The sequence below is a fragment of the Podarcis melisellensis genome, assembly GCF_964234715.1.
Source record: "Podarcis melisellensis genome assembly, chromosome: 5".
Classification (NCBI taxonomy): Eukaryota; Metazoa; Chordata; class Lepidosauria; order Squamata; family Lacertidae; genus Podarcis; species Podarcis melisellensis.
In genome coordinates this window covers 55,762,307-55,787,027 of record NC_138537.1, presented here as the reverse complement: position 1 = coordinate 55,787,027, position 24,721 = coordinate 55,762,307, and the positions used below count along the sequence as shown (strand labels likewise).

The window sequence follows — 24,721 nt, the reverse complement described above, 5'->3', positions numbered from 1 at the left end:
TTCAGATGCTGTTGGATCACAGCTTCCATCATCCCTGCCTTTGGCCCTGTTGGCTAGGGATGATGGGAGTTGAGTTCAGCAACACTGGGAGGGCCACAGGTTTAGCCTCTCCTGCTGCAGCCCATGTGCATTCAAGTCCTTTCACTGTACTGCAACTTCCATTCTGTAGCACGGTTCACTGGTTACTCCAACCACATCCCTCCATACTCTCATTACTATTTAGCACAGCTGGATCATGGTGGGTCCAAAACATAGCAGCCTGCTTTCAAGTTCTGGCCTTCCAAAGTCTTAACGGGGATGATGTCAACCATACACAAGGGGAATTACAAAACGCATGGGGGAATTATTGTGGATATGAGTAAAAGGTAAATGATCATTAACTTATTCATGGGAGGAATAAAAGAATAGAAATGGATCCCCTATGAATAGCATATGAGTAGCATATACCCAGTTCTTCTAAGGTTACTTTATTGTTCCATTCTCTGAAGCATATACTTTATCCAGATTGTAAATATATTTTATTAATATAACTTGGCCCTGTGTCTTTCTGTAAAGGCACTCTCCTTAATCTTAACAATATACGATATTACATTCATCCTCTAGTAAACTGTCCATGCTTACGTTGCATCGCTTATGCTTTAACATCTCTCATACTTGTGATAAACGTTATGCTTAAAATTGGCATAAGATGCCTTTTGGAATTGCAGAAGCAGAGCTGGAAGGAACAGCATGGATTATTTCATCGAACTGTCTGTCCTGAGGCAGGGAATTTTACACTTCAGGCATTTTTGCCAGATGCCTCCCTAGTTTCCTCACAGAAACATCCAGCAACGAATGCTTCCAAACTGGATCTTGTTCCATTGCCCTACATTTGGTTAAGATGTTTTCCTAATATTCACTCGGTGTGAATCAGCCATTTCCCCTTAAACCTGATGCTACTTCTTTGTCCTCCGAATAGTAACACAGAATGGACCCTCCCTTTCAGGAGGGCTGTCATGTTCACCTTTAGCCTTCAATCCATTTAAAAAAATGTTTAGTTCATGGAACGCTTCACTGCATGACTGACAGTGATTCAGATGTGCAGAAAAGTAATCTGGTGCAATCTTGGACTGGACTGCATCAAGCTGCAGGTGGGTTTCTGCAAAACTCTATGGAGGGAGAAGGCTAAGGAAAAACTATTCTCCCTGGTATGCTAGCAAGCAGGATTTTAATTTCTGCAAGAGAAAGAATTAAATATATCCCGCCCCCTCATAGTCTTAAATAGAAAAGTTTTTGGGTTAATTGTAGTATGTGCCCTCTCTGTACTTTTAAAATGGCTTTTATCTTGCTTGGTTTTTTTTATATATCATAAAGGTAAAAAGGTAAAGGTACCCCTGCCCGTACGGGCCAGTCTTGACAGACTCTGGGGTTGTGCGCCCATCTCACTTAAGAGGCCAGGGGCCAGCGCTGTCCGGAGACACTTCCGGGTCACGTGGCCAGCGTGACATCGCTGCTCTGGCGAGCCAGAGCCGCACACGGAAACGCCGTTTACCTTTCCGCTGGTAAGCGGTCCCTATTTATCTACTTGCACCCGGAGGTGCTTTCGAACTGCTAGGTTGGCAGGCGCTGGGACCGAGCAGCGGGAGCGCACCCCGCCGCAGGGATTCGAACCGCCAACCTTTCGATCGGCAAGTCCTAGGCGCTGAGGCTTTAACCCACAGCGCCACCTGCGTCCCCCTTATATATCTTATTCATATAGAAATGCTGCTCCAAATAAAAGCACAGAGCAGTTACAGCTGTGTGGGATACTAATTGTTACTAATACTATATTTCCACTTCCAGAAGTGTTGTGTTATACTTTAATGTTTTGCAAGGTATTTGGACATCTCCTATTGTGAAATGCAGCCTTTATTTTAAATAATTGCCCTTTCCCACGAAAACATTGTCTTTCAGCATTGTATAATTGATGTCCCTGATAAGTGGAAAGATTTTTCCAGAAACATTTAATAGACTATCTGGGCTTACATTCAAAGAGTCCATATATACTGATTACATTATATACATTTGCTTTCAGAACTGAAAATGGTTAGGAAATGAATCAGTTGTGTACTTGCTGGAGTGCAATATCGCCAATGTCTGGAAGACTAGGCACTATTGTATTGTACTTCTCTTCACAGAATCAGCACAGGATAAATGTAACAAATCAGTTTGAGTTAGAAAGACATCTAAAGAAGAACACAGTAGGGTGAAGTATTTTCTATTCTACCAGGATGTGTGTAACCAAGTAAGTACTTAGTAGATGAGCCAAACATTCTCCTGACTCCTATGCAAATTAGCATGTGAGAACATATGCTTATTATTATACAAAGAATTGGTTGTAAATATCATATAGCTATGGGGTTTAAATACCTACCAGTAGCAACTTCAGAACAGTTACCGTATTTTTTGCTCTATAAGACTCACTTTTTCCCTCCTAAAAAGTAAGGGGAAATGTGTGTGCGTCTTATGGAGTGAATGCACGCTGTGCAGCTATCCCAGAAGCCAGAACAGCAAGAGGGATTGCTGCTTTCACTGCGCAGCAATCCCTCTTGCTGTTCTGGCTTCTGGGATTCAGAATATTTTTTCCCTTGTTTTCCTCCTCTGAAAACTAGGTGCGTCTTATGGTCTGGTGCGTCTTATAGAGCGAAAAATACGGCACTTCCACTTGAGAAGCTTAAAATAATTTTGTGTGTGTGTGTGTGTGTGTGTGTGTGTGAGAGAGAGAGAGAGAGAGAGAGAGAGAGAGAGAGAGAGAGAGAGCGCGCGCCAAGTTCATTCCATGGTATCTCTAGGTAATGCTGTGACAAACTCTTTTCTAACACTCTGAAATAGCTACTACCAGCAGTTTCCACAGATTACCATTTGTTCCGATTTAGTGTTTAAGAGTGGGTTTTCCAGGGGAAAGTGGCAGGCAAAGGCAAAACTGCATGGACCTGTGCCTAGGAAGGATGGGACAAGCAGCAAATACCTCTCACCTCTGCTCTCTAGGCATGAGACAAGCAGAAGTGTGGACAAGCCCTTTGATAGGGACCACTGATCTCACTTGGCACAAGGCAGCCTCCTAGGTTCCTAAGTACTGTAATTCTTACATCATGATTTTGCCATGAACTCCCAGAAAATTCTCCCTGAATCCTCCTGATCTTGGCTGATCAAGTCTAGTTACCAAGTGGTTAGCCAAGTACTTTCAGAGCAATCTGTTTTGCAGATGTCTTTTGCTTTTTTCCTCATGGCCTTATACTATTTTACACTGAATATTTTGTGCAGTGGAAATAGCTACAGAATAAATGGCATAATCTCACCTCCTAAAACTAAAATATATAAAAGATCCCCCCCCCCCCGCCAAAGAATAGGAGGTGGTGCTGTGTAAACTTTGCAAGGTACAAAACTGCAGGCAAGTTTTATAGCTATACTGATTCTTAATTACTTTAATTGAGCCAAGTTGGTAATATATTAAAGGTGTTTCCATAGTGTAATTCCCCATTGGGGTATATATATTTGAAAACCACTTTTCCAAGGTACAACTCACACATATAAGCTAGCCCATTTTTAATATCCAATTTGATCATCTGCCGATATAAAACCATACAGATTAATGTAACATGTGAACGGTGGCTTCATAGATATTATGAGTTGCTCGTTAGATGACTGTAATGGCTCTAAGAATGCTTCTGTGGCTGAGAATAAAATTAGCCAGGTGTACCTCAGCAGCGTCATGCAATTTACGCTTTCCTCATACAATTCCATCCATGGATGGAAGGGATTAACTGGAGCAGACAACAGGGACATAGGCAGGCGGCTGTATGTATGAACAAGTCCTCTTGTTATCCTACTCTCTGTGACTTTGAAACCATATGCCTGGATAACTTTCTCCCTTGCCTGCTTCTGTGGATAAACTGCAAATCTGCTTTCCTACATCTGCTGGACGAAGGTCTTACTACTCACACTGTGCTGCTTTTAAGACTCACTGGAATCTGCTTATTCTGGAGCACATTCAACAAACTTGGCACTGCTTTTCTACAGACTAGACTAACTTTCCTGGTGTGTGGTGATGCTAAATCCCAACTCAGTGGAATTGCCCAAATACTAAGAAGATTGAACACATTGTGCTACAGACCCAAGGAAAGTCTGTGGGCTTTCACAGAATGTAAGTCATTGTTGTATTTTACTCAAATGTGTTATCCAATTTAAAACACACACACACACACACACACAGAGAGAGAGAGAGAGAGATACACTGAAGATACACTTCTTCAGTGTATCTGAAGAAGTGTGCATGCACACGAAAGCTCATACCAAGAACTAACTTAGTTGGTCTTTAAGGTGCTACTGGAAGGAATTTTTTTTGTTTTGACTATGGCAGACCAACACGGCTACCTATCTGTAAGAGAGAGAGAGAGAGAGAGAGAGAGAGAGAGAGAGAGAGAGAGAGAGAACGACATAAACCCAGAAGTGGAAGTTCTTAACTCCAATAGCTTTTTTTCTTCAAACATCACTGTACTATTTTGTATCTGTTACTCCTTTTCCATATCTGGTAGCAGATACGTACTTCCAAAAAGATTCAGATAGCTCTTGGTGACTCAGGGAATTGATTCTAAAAAGCATGCAATTGAGAGATTGTTTTAGTAGTCGGGACTACATTGATCGCCCTCTCATTAGCTTCTTTCTTTGCCTCCCTCAAAACTAATGTTTCCAGGATCCTCATTGTGCAGTAGACCTTATAATGCTTTCACATGTCACAAAAATCCTCAGCGTCCCTAAAGTCTGTTAAGTGACGTGTGGTTTCAGTAAACCTGAATTGTGATGAGTTTGTTCCATAGCAGTTAAGCGTCTGTGCCATTTATTGTTGCACAGAAGAGAGAATTTAGCATAGACAGCTTCTCTGGCTGTAGGTCAGGAAAAGTAATGCATGAGTATGGATTTGAACTCTGGTCTCACATGTCTTAGTCCAGCACTCTTAACCACTATGCTATGCTGATGTCATTACCATGTGCTCTTCCTGGAGCACTTATTGAGAATCTGCTGATTAAAATAATTCCTTATTTCTTGAATCTGCATAGGAAGCTTCAGGTTGTATCAAATGGTGTCTCTATGCTCATGGGAAGGCTCTTTGCTGCATCAGAGCTTTCTGTTTGTGGAAGAGACGGGGAGGTGACGTTCAAAAATCCTCCTTTTCTCCTCCAGCCCCTTGCACAGTTCCTCGACCCTCTGGAGGTTTTAAGTACTTTCCTGCAGAGGAAAGAAGAAATAAGCAAAAATCCCGCCCCCTCTTTTCTGCTGATGATTGAACCCTTTGCTGGACTGCAGGGAAATGACTGGGCGCAACCGCCAATGAATTGCTTTCAATCAGTGAAATTCTATGCTTGGTTTCAGTTTCCACACTTTGCATCAGACACACAGATGTACAGCTTTGCCCATGGCGGCTGGGAACCTTGCAGCGGGAAACTGGTTTTGCTGCTTTGTGTGATTAAGGTTTGAGACCTCAAAACATTGTGTGAGCATTGACAACTTGCAAATTGTATCTGCTCTCACCAGGCTAGGCCTGCCTGAAGAAGCTTTGTTTTGGGGGCTGAAAAATGGCTTAATCAGGCTGAATCTCCCCACCACCACCACCACCCTGTGTGTACGTGTGTGTATATATTTTTTTCCTCCACTGCTTCTCTCTTTTTTGTCCTTGAGAACAAAGTTCCAGTCACTTTAATCAGTCACATGAAATGGTCGTTGGAAGAAGTCTGAAATCCTTGTCATCTCTTTTTCACATCTCATGAAGATTGTAACTCCACTCTGCGGCAAGAGTGTTAAGTAATCATTGTGGGTTGTTCTCTGGCACAACCTCCCCGTCTTCACAGCAGATAGCATCTGGCTTGCAGTTTAAAGAGAACTATAATAAAGCTGCAAGGCCCTGCAGTTACTGTGCATGTTTTGTACCAGCTTGCTTTGAAATTAACATGCTTTGGTTTGTGTGGTTTCAGTAACGACAGCTGAAACACTGTACCTCCAGGGGCTACTTCTGTCTCATACTGCTGGCTTGTTCTTTTTCTGTGCTTTGCAAATAGAGCTGGTTTTGTGCAATGTACTAGTGAACTTTACGCAGGACAGCAATTATTTATTGGCAGCTATTGAAATAAAATGAGGCCTTGCCAGTTCATTAGGGCTGGCCCCACTCATATCTGAGAGATACAGTTGTTTCCTTGTTTGCCTTTCTCTCCTAGGGGATAGCAGTCAGTTACTGGCTTCGTCCAACATTTGATTACCAGTCCTACACACTTTCAGATGTTGTGACCTATACACAGGGCTGCATGGGTGGGAGCAAGAGAGCAGCGAAGGTCCCTGTGCGCACAGAAAAAGTGCAGAATGTGGCGTACAGTTTCCCGAGGATCTCAGCTCTTGCTCTCTAGCCCATACAGTGCTGCAAACGTGTTTGAAAATGTGTGACCCATGCCAGGCAAAATCTCAGAAGCCAGAAATGTGACTGAATAGGTGTTTCAGCAACCGGGGGTGAGGAGGCTTCAGTGCCCTGTTCAGTTCTTGATCCTTCTCTAGATTAGCAAAAAAGAAGAAGAAAAATGCAAAACTAGAGAAATTATACCGACACAATAAATTTACATACTGTACAGGTAATAGGATCCAGGTTTACTTGGTGTGGAATTTTGCTTGCCTGAGGGCAGAATTTGTTTTTCCTCCCTGTTATGAATACACATAGAGCTACTCATACATATAAGGATGTTTGCAAATCTTAGGTTGTTTCCAGATGACCTCTTTGTTGAACATTCATCCTGATTTGTTTGCAGTGAGGTTACACAACATCAGGTCAAGTGATTGTTGTTCCATGATTTCCAGTGCATGTTCGTATCCTGTTCCTTATTGTAAAAACTCTGATTTTGGGGGGGGGGGAGTGGGTTAGTTACGCAAAATCATCAAATAAACTTTTAAGTGTGGAACCTGTATGTGGTTGAATCCCACCCAAAACAGTCTGTAAGTGTCCTTACTTACAGTACCCACTTATATCCATATTATGGTAACTCATCATGTGCTTCTTTAGCACTCCCTAACTCTCTTTAAGGGACGCGGGTGGCGCTGTGGGTAAAAGCCTCAGCGCCTAGGGCTTGCCGATCGAAAGGTCGGCGGTTCAAATCCCCGTGGCGGGGTGCGCTCCTGTTGCTCGGTCCCAGCGCCTGCCAACCTAGCAGTTCGAAAGCACCCCCGGGTGCAAGTAGATAAATAGGGACCGCTTACTAGCGGGAAGGTAAACAGCGTTTCCGTGTGCAGCTCTGGCTCGCCAGAGCAGCGATGTCACGCTGGCCACGTGACCCGGAAGTGTCTCCGGACAGCGCTGGCCCCTGGCCTCTTAAGTGAGATGGGTGCACAACCCCACAGTCTGTCAAGACTGGCCCGTACGGGCAGGGGTACATTTACCTTTACCTTTTAACTCTCTAAAGCAGGAAAAAGGAGAGTCAAATTGCAATTCCAATTAGGTTCAAGCCTGTAAACCACAATACCCACAATTTCAGTTAGCATGAATTATGTTTAAATGACTACAGACATTGCACTCATCCCTAAAAATGACTATCAAGTTGCAACTAAAACCTTATGTCTTTCAAATCCTTGGGCTTAACCTTGGCATCTCCTACTTCGCAACAAAGGAAGTATGTGGTGATATGTATACATACATGGCCACTAGCTGCTGGACTCATGTATCTGATGGATGGCATGATGTTGAACCTCAATGGTGGGGTAGGGGAGCAGATGGCAGGAAGGAAGCAAGTAAACAAATACTCCTTAGGCTTCCTTCTGATCCACAAAAGCAGGTCAATGTATAGAGCAGTAGTTTGTTGAAATAAAATGTAAAGGAGCACAAACTATTATGCAGGGGGAAGGGGGGAAATGTACAGGTGAGAACTCATTGACATGGCAATATTGGCAGGATCTTGTTTCCTTAGCATATAACCCAGTTCAGACTCCCTGCCAGACATATAGTATTCTGTTTGTATTTCACATATTTTATAACTACCCTCTGTGTATATATTTTTTTCCTTGAGCATTTCTGTCATATATTTTCCTGACACTTCATTCATCACTTGGAAGTTGAAGCCAGGGAAAAGAAATGCCAGTATAATATCTGCCTCCTTTCCCCTCTAGTGTGACTGTTGGTCTTGTCTTGGAGTTCTTTGGCTTTCCCCTCACTACTTGAGTATATACTGGCAAGGCTGGCTAATTACTGCCGGGAGAAATAAGACAGCCACATCTTTCAGCATCTTTTGGAGCTGGGCTCCAAAGCTCACAGTCATGGTGCAAATTAGAGATCCAAGACAGCCAGCAGTTAGGACTATTAGATTTCTACACTGACATTAAGCATAGGGAAGTCAATGCACCATTGTATTTCATTTCAGTGGTTGGGTTTCATGGAGTGCCATTAAGGTTTGATATCAAGCTGCTCTTTTACTGGCAAATTGTTTTATTGCAGTGGCTAAAAGGTGAAAATGACACAGGCCAACCTGCTTTCCTTTTCTCTTGTTAGAGGCTTTATAACTGTTATAAGAGTTGTAAATGCACATGAGCTGGAACAATGGAGCATTGTTCTTTGGGCTCAGCAACAGCATGTTGACAACGAGTTGCTTTTAGCTGATTAACTGTCCAGATTCTGAATAGAATATTTTGGTGCTCGTAAACACCAAATCAGGTAACGTTTGAAGGCAGCTAATAAAAGCACTGTTTTTAACTCACACGTACATTGCCTCGCCTTGCATGAAATCAGCAGATGTCTTCATTGTGCATGATCTCTGCAAAACAACACTGGACACCGTTTATGCCAGTTTTCATTTAACACAGATTCTCCGTAAATAATCTGCAATGATTGAATTACTCATAAAACCACAGCATCCTTGTTTTGCCCTGAGTGTTTAAAGTTCTTAACACAAAAAATGACTTTTAAATGTATCAGGTGCTTTGAAAACATTTACCTTATTCATTTTCATTCAAATTCCTGGTTTAGGGGTGGGAAAGTGTAACTTGGCAGAAGGTGACATGCAGCAAATGCATAAACTGAGCTCAGATCTTTAAAGGTCATACATTCTCTGGGCTACCATGTTCCATCATAGTTTCCTTCTCCTGGCTAATGCTTTAAGGGAAAATAATGGTGAAGTCCTCTGTATGGACCCGTCTTAGGTGCATTATTTTTATCACTGCAGTTCACAGAAGTTGCTCTGAGTAACTTCTGCCAGGTCTCTGCTCAGAATTACACTGTTCATGCAAATGCAGACCTGGGCACTTCATCCTAGTGGAATGAACAAACCAAGCCTTAAAGGGGCAAGCAAACTACTTTGCATTTCTGCAGCTCAAAGTCACTTCACTGTTTTCCTTCTCGCAGACAGTAATTTTCAGCGTTGTGAAGAAACAATTGTAGCACAGTGTGCTAAATGGCAGGTGATGACAGTTTGGTAGGTAAGACAGGTATTGTTGACAGCTTATAGCATTACACCCTCAACAGGAAAGCTGCCACAATATCCTAGTAGCAGTGGGAGGTTTTTCTTGGGGGGGGGGAGGCATTAGCACAAGACCTTTTCAGTATTTTTTCACCTTGGGCAATACAGACTTGTTAACCTTTCTTCAACCATAGTTGCTTGGGGATCTCAGAGAGAGACATTCTTTGGATTTCCCATGCTCAAAGTGAAAAAGAAAATCTCACAGATTTTTAATTTGCAGAAAAGGAAGGATTTTTATCAGTGAATTTTCATAGGTTTTATAACTTTCTCAGTGCGACCCTTAGGTGTAGCAGGGAAGCTGGTATTATAGGTGTTTTTTTAAAACTAAGCCCTTAAGACTGGATAATAGAAAAGCAAATAATACAGAACATAGATTTATGCATTGAAGAAGCATTATGGATTTTAGGCCTAATCAGGACGCTATATTCTTTGTGAATAGTGAGTTTTCCACCTCTTGGCTGCATCCCTGGCTTAGTGGTGGAGCATCTTCTTTGCCTGCAGGGGGTCCCAAATTTGGTCCTCCGCATCTCTGGTTAAAAGGACCTGAGGTATCAGGGTGGGGAAAGGCCTCTGCCCAGCAGCTGTTGCCAGTTATGTTACTAGACTCAATGTGGCATTCAAAAGAGTGCAGAACGTGATCACTGATACTGGATGCAAATCCACCAACACAAGACTTGATCCTCAGCTCATCAGGTATGCCAGCCTGGAGCTGGTGCAATAAAAATCTAGCAGGGGGAAACATCTCCCCCTGCCCTGCTCAGTGTTAGCAAGACTTGGGATGTGGTGGTGAATCTGCTGCTCCTTTCATCCCCAATTCCATATAGGATAGCTCTGCTAGTCTTTTAAAACCAAATACTTTGGTAGTTTTAAAACTTTGACCTGTAATCTATGACACGCTATCGTACTGCTTCTCATATGCATGTTTAGATGTAAAAACCAAGTAACTGGAAAATAGTTTTTAACAAACAAAAAAACCCTAAAAATAATGGTTATATATTGTAGATTCACATTTTTAATTTAATTAACCCACTATATGTCTGAATGCTGGCAAATGCCCACTTTCCGATGGTTCAATATGTAAATCAAATGTGAAATGAATTAGTTGCCCTTTTGATTGGTGTTTTAAAACAGGCAGATTCTGCAATGTGTTTTTGACACAGTAATAGTGCACCAATGGTGGATTTATTCTGCTTTAGTTTGTTTTGCAATGCTACCACATTATTACTGTCCGGAAGGGCTCTTAGCATAACAAAAGTAGAATAAAAATAAGCCATATCATTTGCAGTATAAAAAGTTGTGATATTCCAGCAGGAAGATCTGTGATACAGACTGATTAGAAGGGAAGCAGTGTGGCCACCCCAAAACTTTTGCAGGAGCCAGCAGTAGTGAAAGAAGGATCACATATGGCTGTCCTGATAACACAATGAGCACAAATCATAATGAATGTACAATAAAAGGGATGTCTAAAGGGTCCCTAAAACAAGCAGGTAGCAGTTAATGGTTGCCAAATAATTTGCAGCAGGGTGGTAGAAGTGAATAAATAGGTAGGGTGTGATTAAGATAGGCCAGGAAACATTGAGCAAAACAATAAGAAGCATAACTTTTTTCTTATTATTATTTTTAAGTTCAGTGGTACCAGGAAGGCTGTACAATTGCACATCCGGGAAGCTGTCATTCTTCAAAAACTGAAAAGAAACATACATTTTAGTTGTTTGCTTTGGTATCACTGGTTCTAATGCAGCCCCAAATTACAAGTCTACCAATGCAAGAGTCCTGCTGGTTAATAAGTGCCATTCAAATTCCTGATAGCAGGATTCTTAAGAAAAATAAATGTAGATACTGTAACAAAGCTACTGTACATAAACTTAAAAAAAAAACCTGTTAAAATAACATTCCCAGCCTTTTCAAACTAATGACATCAAGGAGGTGCCAAGATAAGGCTTGCATTGGCATGTCGAGGCATGTTTGCAGAATATTAGTCCTGTGTGTGAAGATAAAAACCAAACACTTTTCTCAGGGTCAACATGTAGTGCTTATTCACAAGTGGTCAGCTGAGAATGAAAGGAACAGGGGAATGCAAGGAATGCCTTGCAATGCAAACAATCCAATGGAATTCACATCTCTATGTATAGAGATTAATTATGATTGATGCTGTTTTAATACCTCTTTTTTTTCTTTTGTTCCAAAAGACTTATCTTCATATGTCTTAAATCAAGGGTTGATTTCTACCTAATGGCCGATACTGGGCATCCTCACATGACTTTCTTCTCTCTTTCTAACCCATCCCCAACCAAATAATACATATTTCCCATTGCTCCACAAAATAGGCTGTTATGTTGTGCCCTGCCATGCTTCCCACTAGTGACAGCCAATGATGTGGAAGGGCAGTGAGAAAACGATGTAGGAAAGGGAAGAGACATCAAATTCGGGAGAACAACATGACATCAAATTACAGGACAAGTAAAGCTACACATTACCATGAAGACATGGTGTCTGCCACAATATGTACTTTAACCCTAAGGACTACTTTGTATAGTCAATGGCTTTGCAAGGGCCCTGAAATTTCTCTCTCTCCATTTAAAAAATGCTACTCATTGTGATGTTGACTGATGTAAGTACCTGTTCCCCCAACTGATAGGGCAGCTGTTGTGGGGGGGGGGTATGTATGCACCATTTTGTGGTCCTGTTTTCTTTCTTCTGCTCTTTTAGATAAGGCAGAAAATTTGTGTTACGCCAGGCTCCCGTGGCAGCCATTTTGTGTTATGCCACAACCTACGGCATCCATTTTGTGGCATGCCATAACCCCATGGAAGCCTCTTTGTGTTCTGCCACATCCTCATGGCAGCCATTTTGTGTTATGCCACACACCCTCTGCACTTTGTAAAAAAAATTCAAGTTGGCCCCAAAGACTGGCAACCCCTGATCTAGGTACTGGAGATGATTTCTTAGTCTTGTTGGGTTTTTTGTGGGGAGGAGGGAATGGGGAGGTGGGGAGAGTCAAACTATACCTTGTGCTTTTCAGGGAGCTCAGTTTTTATGAGCGCCACTGGATGTTCTTAATGCCATCTATGACACTTCCAGGTAATGCTGTTTTCCAGCCCTCGATGTCTCTCCAAATCACCCTCTCTTATTTGCATTAAACCCACACTAGCAAGAATAAATAGCCACACCCACATATTGCTTTCTACAACAGTTAGATTGGCGCACGGGGAAGGGGAAAACAAAGCCGTATTCTCTAAGGGATCGTTATGCATGAGGTGGGAACACTTGCAATTAAAAAAGCAACAAAAAAAGCATGCCCTCTATAAGAGCAGAAATATGATAACAGGTGCACTTGTATGGCATTAAATCAGGGACTGACTCATTGCACAACAGTGAACCGGCAAAGTAAGCAAACTGCTTTCACAAGGCAGGGTGGTTCTCATTCAGAACATTTGAAAGGTCAACATTAGAGATATTAGTTTATGACTTGTGTGGTTTTGCATTCAAATATTGGGGGGGGGTTCTGTTTTTTAAATCTCCCCCCTCTCTTTGATACCCAAGTAGAAGAACTGGTATCATACTGGTCAGGAACTGTAGTGTAAGTTTGTGGATATGGACCAATGCCAATACAAATATGAATATGTTAGAGTGCTAGCTACTAAACTGCGTTGCTAACCGTCAGATAACAGGCCTGGAGTTATCGCTGTCTTTTTTGCATTGCAGCACATTAAGCACAAGTGACTTGTCTTCACAGTTTGCCCCCGCCCTCCCTTTTATCTGTGCCATGTTGGTCTCTACCCTTGCTGTAAAAAATGCTGCCAGCTTTGATCTCCCACCTGTTTCAACTGCCAGCTGCCTGGGTGTTTTCTCCCATGATGTTATTTAAGGGTGAACCCTTTAGTTACGTTGTGCAAAAGCTGGAGCCGTCTAGCTAATTAATTTGAAACAATCCCAGTGAAATAATTATTAGGAGGATTCCAAAATAGTGCACGTGAAAAGTGCAACCAGCTGTCTTAGTATTCAGAGGTACTGTGCAGCAAATTACAAAAATTTAAGCACCAAATGCAGAGGGATCTCTGCCTAAAGTTCAAGAGGTATGGAATTCTGCCCTAAAGCTCCCAGATTCTGAGTCCAGAAAGCCTGTATTCTGCTAAATAGTGGCAGATCCAGAAAAGGCAATGAGTGACTATACAGAGGTTCTGCAGTAAGGAAAATAGGCATATTGCACCATGGGAAAGACCAATGAAAACTAGTTGCACTATCATTGCTGCAAAACCCACCACTAGACCCTTCCCTCTCATTTCTTGACTTTTATGCATATTCTGTGAAATAATGAGAGCTAGAAACCTGTTCTCTTAAAAATATATAAAGAATGATTAAATTATGGTTTCTGAAGAAGGATGAGAAATCTTTCAGTTTCTGTGGACTTTAGGGGAGTTTTAAAAACTGGTTGTGATACAGCCTGGTCAAGAAAAGGATGCAATTTGCTTTGGCTCACTGAGAATAGCTCTTTAGATCCCAGCCCATATGGCTGTATGCTAGTGCAGCTGTCAATCAAACAGAGCCTATGAGGCATCGAGAGACAAACCTCCTTCTTTCCTAGAGAAAACATCTCTGGAAATATCTGAAAAGTGGACTTTTGTGCACACCCCTGTTAAAAAGGGGTCTCAGATGTCACTCCCAAATAGATAAGGCCTGTCAGAAATCTGATACTTGACACATACATAGTTGAAGATACTACCATGGCACAATGCCATTTTGTGAAAGTTTTTGTTTGATATCACACACCACTGCCCCAGTGTTAAGAGTGGATGGAAACAACAGCCCAGGTTGAGCTGTGCTGCTGTTGGATTTTCACAACCAGCTCTTTAAAGCTTACAGCAATAGCCGAAGGGGAATGAGCCAAGGGGGGAGCTCACCCGCCGAGCTTTATCCAGGAGCACTTATCCAGCAATGTGGTTTCTTTTTAGAAAGGAGTTATCTGAGCAAAGCAGCTGCTAGATCAGCTTTCTGCATGGCCTCCTTCAGCACTGTATTGCGTGCCCTTCAAAGGATCAGTTACAATGGGAACCACTGTCTATCACTGCACCTGACCTGGTACCTATCCTCTCAGGGATGTTTCTCAGGGTAGTCTCTTCCTGAAGCTTCAAGCCTCCTTGGTGCCACCTTGAAAGAAGCAAAGCCTCCCTTGCCCTCTGTTGATATGCGGCAATTACAATCAAACCCACAAGCTGTTGTAACTTGCGTCTCAGGTCTAGCTCTGAGCTTAGCAACCCCAGGACCAGGCATGTACAATGCCATCCTCCTTGAGCTCTGGAAATTGGTACAAAAACAAACAAAAAGCAAACTCTCAATTGAATATTTTCCTTTTACCATCATGAGTTTTGATGCACCAACCTGGGCCCCTAAGATATATTAGTTGCCCACCCACTCTACATGTTCCTATTGGCAGGTCCAAGCAATTTTCACCTGAAGAAGCAGAACTGAGCTCTCTCTGGCCTCTAGCCATGGTGCCTATCTGTAGTGGTGTATCGTGGAAGAACAGCCGTAATCTGACTCAGTTGTTAGTTTTGGCCTGGCCTCGGGGAAGATGTATGTTTTGGAAAGGTGCATGTTTCTTGTGTAATAAGACTTCTATTCATTTTAAGAGAAGACAAAGCGAGGCTGCCTTGCAAGCCTTTGGAGTGGTTCTACAATGTAGAGCCAGACAAACAGGGCATTTGTTCTGCAACTGTGAAAGGCTGAAAAGATCCCTTTGAAGCAAAGGTGGTGTACACCTTTAATCCCAGAGCGCGGGGAACAGCGGTATTGACACAGTTGCCTCCAAGCGCAGAGGACTGAAAGGTGGAATTCAGAGAACTCAGCCACTTCATTTGCAGCACTGTTTGCAAACTGAATGCTCCTCAGTGGTTACCAGGTAACTAGAGACCAGAGAATTCTGCCAAACTCTGTGGCATCAAGATTAGCAGAGGCTTCTGTTCCTCTTAAAAGGCAGACATCTGCAGCAACATCATAATGCCCGCCTGACTAATGAATTGTCATGGGGCCATCTTTTCCCCAGCACTCCAGAAAACAAAGGGCTTGGTGCCTGTGAAAATTTGCTTTTGGAATTCGAAAGGTGGGCAATGAAGCTTACAAGCACTCCTTCATTTGTAAAATGTCAAGTGATTCCAAAGCAGCTGAGCCTTCTTTCTTGGAAGTAGAATGATGGTGGCTCGAATTCAGAGAGAGATCTGTGACCACCTTCTTTACAATCACCCACTTGGGATTGGATTCAGTCTTTGCCTCCTAGAAATGTAAGGCAGATAGTGGGGTTTCAGGTGTTCTCGTTTGGTGTGTTTGGCCCCTTGCAAGTATAGTGTGTGCAGGTTCCCCACTTGCGACACATCCATGCCATTCAGAGGCCTCCCAGCCAACAGAGTAAAAAGAGCAATGCGGTTTCTGCAGCTTTTCACGCCATACCAAATATTTTTTCTGTCTGCTAGAGCTTCTTTCATGAATTCTCACAGGCATGCATCGATATAGTCATTTTATAGTATAACATGGAGGTTGCACCGGCAGATCCCAGTGAAGGAGTATCTCTGCTTGAGCAAATGTCTTAGCCACATTTCCAGAGAGCTGCATGTATGTACTGAAAACTGGCATGTGGAGTCCACAGGAACTTCTTGCATTTGGTGACTCCTTTGTCCTGAATAAAATGGGCACAGACTCACATGGGGGGATGTTAGAAGAAATGCAGGAACCGGTGAAAAGGGAAACAATAGTAGCTTTTCATTTCCTTTAGTTCTCCAGCATCTGCATGAACTTTGCTAAGAATAACTAATCTCTACTAGTGTGCCTTTGGGAAAAGGACACATGGGCCATCCCAAAGGGGCTGACCAAGCAAGGTTTACTGTTGAATCGTTTTCCTGAGATTTCCTTTGGAAAAACAATTTTTCTTCTTCCAAGTGTAATTCTGTATAGTGGTTAAAAATAACTAGTGACATTTTCCAGGCAACTTGGAGATTGTAAAGCAGGCATCCCCAACCTGCGACCCTCTGGGTGTTTTGGCCTACAACCCAATGATCCCTAGCTAACAGGACCAGTGGTCAGGGATGATGGGAGCTGTAGTCCCAAAACATCTGGAGGGCTGAGTTTGCCTATGCCTGGATTAGCATCTCCAATTCATGATGATATCGTGGTGAAACCTGCCCAAGGAAGTTGATGGAGCTAGGCTGTTGTGGTGGTTAAAGTGTCAGACTAGGAGCAAGACCTGCCAGGTTCACAAAACCCTCTTGGTGGTGAAAGTCACTGGGTGAACTTAGGCTAGTCACTATCTTGGACCACTCAAGGTCAGCTTAGCCTACTTTGCAGAATTGCTTCAAGGATAAGATGGGGTAGGGAAGAATCCTGTTTGCTGCCTGAGCATCTGTGAAGATGAAGGGGTTTGACAGTGGGGCTGATGAAAGGTGACTTCTTCCTCCTGATAGTCTCGCAGTCCCTGAAAAATGCTCTACAAGATCTGGGGTACCCTGTAAATTTCAGTATGCTATGGTACAGAGGACTGAGAAGAACCTTGAAAATTTGGCAGTCTCAGCCCTCCCAACCCCCCACTTGTTCAGCAGGGTCCCCTGAATTTCACCAGAGCATAGGGAGGGGATGCCACAGGCCAGAGGGGATGGGAAAGCCATCTTCTGCCTATCTCATTGTGTGCTTAACTCTGAATCTAACCCAATAAAAATATACAGGATTGTAGCCAGTTCTGTTGCTCCACTAAGCACTTGCACACCATCAAAATCTGCTCCAGAAGGATGAAGGACCCTTCTGGAGTAGATTTTGAGGACACACAGGGAGCAGAGAGGAAGAGAAAGTCCCACTGTATGAGTGGAAGTCCACACAGACAGTGTCGGATACAACCCACAGAATCTAACCCAATAAAAATATGCACTGCAGTACATCTTCACTGAAGCCTAGCAAACATGTAATCGTAACGAATGACAGAGAGATACTCTGTATGAGCCAGCATCCTTGTTTCCTAATTGCAGTGTTGTTTTGTTTTTTCTTCTTTTTCAGAATTGTCAGACTTTTAACAGCCTTAGCTGCCTTAGCATCACAGCGGATGATTGCTCTCAACAGAATCAGTTCTCACCTGGCATCGGCGGCACCAAGTCATGGACAACAGCATCCCTTTGCACCTTGGACGTCATGCCAGGCAGGACACCAGCCTGCACCCCTGTGCCAGAGCCACACTCAAACACAGAAGAATGTAAATCTAGCAAAGAAGATTTCTCCTACGAGGAATCAGAGTTTTGTGCCACAGAAGACGAGAGCAGTAGGAAAGAAGAGGACAACTCCTCATGGAGGAACAGTGGGACAGGAGGGGATAACATCTTTCAGTTGGATGGCGAATTAGATATTGAGCAGATAGAAAACAACTGAGAAGACAAAGTGGGATGATCTGTCTGCATCAAACCTTTTAGGAGTGGTAAGATCACACAGGTTGTCAATGCAGGCAGGAAAGAAGTCCACATTTTTCTTCCCCACTGAAGGGTGGGAGAGGACAAGAAGCTTTGCCAAAATTTCATCAGGTATCTTGTTAAACCTTGAAACTCTTTTAGAACTACTGTAGCCCGTGAGGTTTTGCAAACATACTTTAGAGAAAACCTCCAAATTATATCAGCACATTAAAAAACAAAAAGCTTTGTGGATGAATCAAAACTTGAAATTGTGGAATGTTAGAATAATAGCAACTAAAATGTTTTTTTTTTTAAGTGTCTGGAACAGGGCTTAAACAAAAAGTAAGGAAAGACCAGAAAGTCTGTTGCTTGGCTTCATTCACAAATAGGCAATGTCAATATTTAGACAGGCAGCTGGTTCATCCTGGTTCATGGGAATCCTGATCCACTTTGGCTTTTGGAAAAGAGTAGAATATTCATTTTTTAATTTTTGCTGTTGGACAATATTCATTGTAAACTGCACCTCAGATATCCTTATTAAAGGGAATGGGCAAGGTGGAGATTAGCATTGTTCTCTGAATTCATCTTCTGTTGGATTATCTTTCAGGTTGCATATCTGATAAGATTCTACAAGGTCTCACAAGCTTGACTTTCCAGTCCTTGCCGTAGAATCACAGTAGCCTTTTACAGTCTGCTTGCTCCATTTTTTATTCTGTAGTCATCAAGAATGCCATTCAAAGAGAGCACACACAGTTTGCCCTGATCCAGTACAGCAAGATCCGTAGCCATAAACAGGTTTCCAGCCAAGGCAGGTATATATGAGCATTTGGACACACATTCTCATCAGTGCTCATTTGGTCCATGTTGGACCGACTGGATGCATAACCTCATTTGGGCCCTTCTCCTTTGTACCTTGCAACTGCAGCTGGATTTCAGGCCATTGTCTTGAGGAGAGGAACATACAAAACATTTGTGCATCCAGAAATTTAAATAAATGCCAAAGCTAAATTGGCAGTGCTATATCCATAAGGCTAAACTGGTGTTTTGGTTCTATGGTATAAATGCACAAGGATCAGAAGAGTTAGTGAATAATGGAGGTTGCTGAGATCAGGGCTTGGCATCTTAAAATGATTATAAATTCTTTGATTATTATTTTCTGGAGTGGATAACATATAGTCTCTTAACTGCATTTTGTACAGCTTGTCACCACCAACAGAACTGATATTAATGGCATGCCACATTCATCAGCAGAAAGAATGGAAGGTAACAACTTGTTTTGCATGTACAGCATCACTTGGGAATTGTTTTTATCTCCTAGGACTAAAAAAAGGCAAAATAGCAATAATAGGGTGTGTACATAACATTGTTGAGTTTTCTCTTGGTCTAGTTTTCCTTTTACAACATACACTGGATATGTCTCCAGTAGCAGAATTATAGGTTCAGCTGTCAAGCTAAACCATGGGTTGGCATAATGCAAGCAAGCCCTGGCCTTCATGCTCCCCTCCATCATGCCATTCTGCATTGCCTCTTTTGCAGCAAAACCAGTTTACTGTTACATCCAGGCCACTAGACTATGGTTGCATCTGCCCTCCAAACTAGACCAGTAATGATCAAACTGTAGTTTGCAGCTGCGATATGGTCACAGAATCATGGTTTGCAGGTTTGAATATAATGGCGCATTATGCTTTTGTCCATAAAAAGGGGAATGGAATCAGAGCAGGGGAGAAGAGGTGGGTGTGCAAGCCTGAGGCTTGGTAATACAGTGGATGCTCGGGTTGCGAACGTGATCTGTGTGGGAGTCACATTCACAACCCGCAGTGCCGCTTCTGCACACAAGTGTGTTGTGATTCGGCGCTTCTGTGCATGTGCCGAAACCCGGAAGTAACCCGTTCCGTTACTTCTGGGTTTGGCGTGGGGTGCAACCCGAAATCACGCAACCTGAAGCGTCAGTAACCCGAGGTATGACTGTACATGTGAACTGAGCCATTCTGACATTTCAGCAAGGTCAGCAGTGATCATAAAATTGATCATGTAAATGTTGTCAGATAAGCAAGAAAAGTGAAGAGTTCTAGATCATATGAGTGGCCAGATTCAATCTGGAGTCAATCACAGGACTTTAGTAAACAGATATAGGGAAGTTTCCCTGACATATTTCTTAGACATACAAGCAATACTTATACGGTGTGTCTTGGGGTTATTTTAGCTATGTGAGTTACATAGGACCTATCTTTTGGATGACAATGCTGATACAAAATACAGTTTGAGATGCTAATGTTCAGGTAGCTACACTCCAGAGTTACCTCCCACCTCTCTCATTGATAGTGGTAAACAATAAGCTTTACATTTTAGCAAGCATAACTCAGTTAAATAAGCTGTTCACTTATCTACATGAAACCAATGTTTTGTTTACCTATAGCTGGCAGAGGGGAGGGGACAATAGAGATGACATTTTTAATGACAATGACACCCTACTTTTTTTACTGCACTTTTCTCTGCAGTGGTGCAGATGTTTATGGCATCCAACACCACAGTAGATTCCATCCAAGCTTTAGATTTACAAATGTCCAGTCAAACTGCACAAATTTCTGTTGTTGCTATGTTGATTTCTGCTATTTCCTCCCTATCAGATGCTCACATAATGTGCAAGCCAAAAAAAGATAATAAACTAATGATAGTAAAGTAGGGAGAGGATTGCTTTAATTCTGAACGTCCTGTATTATACAGTTTGATGCCATTCAAGAACCTGGTGAACATACCTATGAGCCCTGTGCTTCCCAAGCTCTCAGTTTGTTGTGTGCATGCCAAGTTAACATGCACTGCTGGTTTCAGCAATTGACAGAACAGGTGCTCAGCACAGTGACAAGCAGATCTCCCCAGGTTTCATTTGGAATGGCCTTTCCAAAATGATCTAAATTTGGCTCAGATCCAAGCCTGAATTTTTACACTCAGGCCCATTAATATCTCAGTGTCCTCTTAGTAATGCCATCAGGGGTGTGATAAAACTTGGAACCAGGCTCCCTTCTTCCATTTCCCTTTGCAAACCTTCTTGTTGCCTATTTTCTCTGCCCCTTCCTCCTTGTGGTGGCTGTTGCCTTAATTACATGGCAGGAACATGTTGGGCCCAGGGAATTAAAGACTGGGAAACTGCAGTTCCCAGGACTTGTAGCAGTCAGGATGCTTCTGTGAGCATGCTCAGGTGTATCCTGGGTGGCCAAGGTGCCTAAAAATGGCAGCTCCCCAGCTTCTTGTAGTTTCTAATCTCCACAGTGCTGTTGTTGCCTAATGAATACAGCCACCCTTCTTGTCACTGCTTATTTCTACAGTAGAAGACAGGAGGTTGTGCTGGAAGGAAGGCTGGTGCTGGTGAGCTCAGACGGAAGCTGGCAGAGATTTGGGTTTCGCTTGTAGGATGCTTGGAAATTTTGGACTGGGGAAGTTCACACCTTGAACTCTCTAGTTCAAAACTTCATCCATTTCACTATTGTGGATTGCTGAGACTGCCACCTCCTGATCAGAAGAAGGCTTGTTGGACATGTTGAAGGGGGATTTTCCCATAGACTCACCACACACTGAAAGGGGATTCTTTACCTTCTAAATTTCTCTACGCTACAAAACGATATTAAGGCACACCCAAGCTTTCTCTGCCTCAGGAGCTGAAAGCTTTTTAGTTTGACCATATGGGTATTGCTGCCCTCCATGAGAAAGCAAATGCCCATCTTTGGAGCTACCCCAGCATAGTAGAGAGGGAATAGGGTAGGGTGTTGTGCTGCGATGAGCAGCAGATGAGTTGGAGAGTATCACAGTATTGGTTTCAAATTGGTGAGATGTGAGATGACACATTGATCCCCTGCCATTTACCATTATGGGTTGCTTGCAGTTGATACTGAGGGCTGATCTCTTCCATCCATCTAACAGTTTAGATGGACACATTCTGTATTACGTTTTTGCCCATAGTAAAATGAGCACCTGAGCATTTCACCAATAAAGCAAGATCACTGCTGGGTTCATGTTGAACAGAAAAATGAAATCTCACTCATCTAAGCCTATGAATGCCAGTAGTCTGAGTTTAGTGGTTAAACGCTCAGGTCATCATGGGCAAAAGCATCCAGGCAAGCTAACCAGCTCATGTGAATCAGTCCTCAGTAACCATCACAATCACAGCATTGTCTATAGGGTATACAGGGACAGTCTGAAAGCATACTGGATGTGCAGGAATGAACAAGTTTAAAAACAAGTGTTTGTTTAATCATGTCAAAAGGACAGAAGCAAAAAGTATTCAGTCAAAGTCGCATGCTTTGAATCGTAGTAGAATTGATGGGCTATCTGGACGTGTTCAAATGAGATCTGTTCCAAGGTACTAGAATAATCCATGAGTCCAATATGGTACAGTCATGTTGGAGCAGTCTATTGTTTAAGGCGGCACAGAGATTCTGTGGCACATAGGGCTGTTGACCGTTTTATGCATGATGTAAGAGCCATATTTATTGTCTTCATTGGCCCTTCTGAATCTCATCCTGCAAAGAAAGTGCTCTTTGTCTGCCTTTTCCCAGTTACTTTTCTCTTTTCAAACTCACTGGGTTGTATCCAAGAAAGTTGTTCCACTTCCTGCAGAGTAGAGCTACCCCTGCCTCTCCTCCTCCTGTGAAGCCTCAAAATTGGGGTTTCCCCCCAACCCTCTGGAGCAGATTTGAATAAGGGGGAAGAAAGTTCTGTGCTAACAGATCAATTTCATCGGATAAAGCCAAGGTATGTGGCCCTGAATCATTGTAATGCAGCACTGCACCAACTGTTGTGTCAAGATAGTTGTAGACACTGGGTTGGATCCGGACTAAGCTTACATTGGGGTAAGTCTTATTGAGCTCTGGGACTTACTTCTGAGTAGATATGCATAGGATTGTGTAAATTGGCTGAAATTATGTCTCACTTGAAATCAATGGGACAGGATTATCATGAATTAAGTCCAAAGTATTTCAAAGGGGACTCAGTTCCACTCACTTAGTCTGCATCCAGCTCTCTCTCTTTCAATTTGTTTCATGCACCTGGTGTGACAAAACATACCCCAGCATGATTTGATCAGAGATCTCCCTAAATCTCAGTCTGTTATCATCGCCCAAGCACACTTTTCTTTAACTTAACCCTCTTATAGTTGAAGTAACTTGAAGTAACTGTTCCTCACTGTGACATCTAAACATGGGCTCACCAGCACAGAGGACATCTTGTTTCACCGTATTACACTTCTTGAGACAGCATTATCAGTTCTTTTACGGCTAGCATGCATACGTCTTGGTTTATGACACTTCAATTTCGCCTTTAGTGCTACAGGGATGACATTTCTGATTTTGGACTAAACTCGTAAGGGCTTTAAGAAACAAAAAAAGGGCTGCTACCTACAACAAGCTAAATAAATACACAGAGTAGGAAAGTGCCCCCAAAGGACCACTACCCAACTCTTCTAGCTGCAGTGTAGCGTTTACATGGCAGCAAACTCTCTTTGCCTTAGTAAAGATGCTTCGCTGCATTATGGCCTTACAATGGGCATAGCAGCATAGACACAACATACTGTTTGACTGAGGTTAGGCCAAGGTGGCATTTCATTGGATGGTATTGGTTTTGTATGATTTATGTACTGAAACTGAGTTTTTAAAAGCCTTACTTTTTAAAAATAGAAATAAAACTTTGTGGATTTATGAATGTGTGCGCATGTGTGTGTGTATGTACAGACACACATACAAACAAAGGTAAATATCTGAAATCTAGTATGTGTCTCGTGATCAGGGACATCCTCTTGACTGTGTTACTTTTCATAAAACGAGAAGCTCAGCTGGATCACCAGTTGTCCACATAAGCTGAAAAGTCACTGGTTGCCTCTGCTAGGTATTCCCAGGCTCCTGCTGGGCTTGTTCAATACTACACAGGTCACTTGGATCAGCTCTCACAGCAATTCCTGCCAGGTGGATTCAAGAATCTGTTGCTGATGTTCTCTGTATTTTTATTTGTTAAGTACTAAAGTGAGATCAGCAGGGAAATAGGCAACGGCTTGTTTATAACACAGATCGAGCAATCTGGACTTGGATATTTCATGACAGCAGCAATAAATGTTAAGAGGTTCCCTTTTTTAAAAAACAAACAAACAGTATTTCAGATGCAACATTTTTAGAGGATTTTATTCAATGAATTAGCACTGGTGAACCTGATTCCTTTGTATCTATTGCCATCACCCTTTGGGAAAGGGTTTCATGAAATCTTAAGATCACACAATGAAGATTGAATGAACAAAGGCAGAAAGGACATATTTCTGGATTTGATTGTAATTTTTCACAAGGTAGCCTAGCCTCTTGGCCAATAACATTGTGTTTCAAGTGCATTTTTAGATAGTTCTTACGGAACAGGACAAGATGAATTTTTTAGGGTTGTAGCAGTGTTTTCCAGCATTTGTTTTTAATGTTTAAGAATCAAAAGATGATGATGGCCAAAAAGCCTTTGGAAAACCATGAACTCTTGATAGTGCGTGTGTGTACGTGTGTCTTTCTTTCTGTCCATGGTAATTGCACAGATGCAAACATATTGACATGTATACGAAGTCAGCTCTGTAGTTGGTGTTACGTTTGTTCAAAATCTATTACTGAAGACTGTTCCTTGACCTGAAAATTAAGAAAGACTGCTGATTTGTACTCTCTCAAATGACTTTATTGCACTATAGAGCAGCTCAGTCTCAGGAATTTACTTGTTACTTTGACTATGTAAATAAAGCTTTCTGATTCTGTACCCAGCGACCCAGCGCTGCTCTTTGCTTGTGCTTTGTCACAA

At 42.4% G+C, this 24,721-nt stretch overlaps 2 protein-coding genes across 6 annotated transcripts in view; one reads left to right on the top strand and one right to left on the bottom strand.

Moving 5' to 3' along the window:
- FAM53B (family with sequence similarity 53 member B) overlaps positions 1 to 18,479 on the top strand; it is a 108,597-nt gene extending 90,118 nt beyond the window's left edge. For all 5 annotated transcript variants that reach the window (XM_081912817.1, XM_081912820.1, XM_081912816.1 and 2 more), the window contains exon 6: positions 17,532 to 18,479. In XM_081912817.1, coding sequence (XP_081768943.1) covers positions 17,532 to 17,897 — 366 coding nt within the window. In that variant the 3' untranslated portion in view covers positions 17,898 to 18,479. The remainder of the gene's footprint in view (positions 1 to 17,531) is intronic.
- ZRANB1 (zinc finger RANBP2-type containing 1) overlaps positions 1 to 24,721 on the bottom strand; it is a 280,696-nt gene that overhangs the window by 193,858 nt on the left and 62,117 nt on the right. The window lies entirely within an intron of this gene.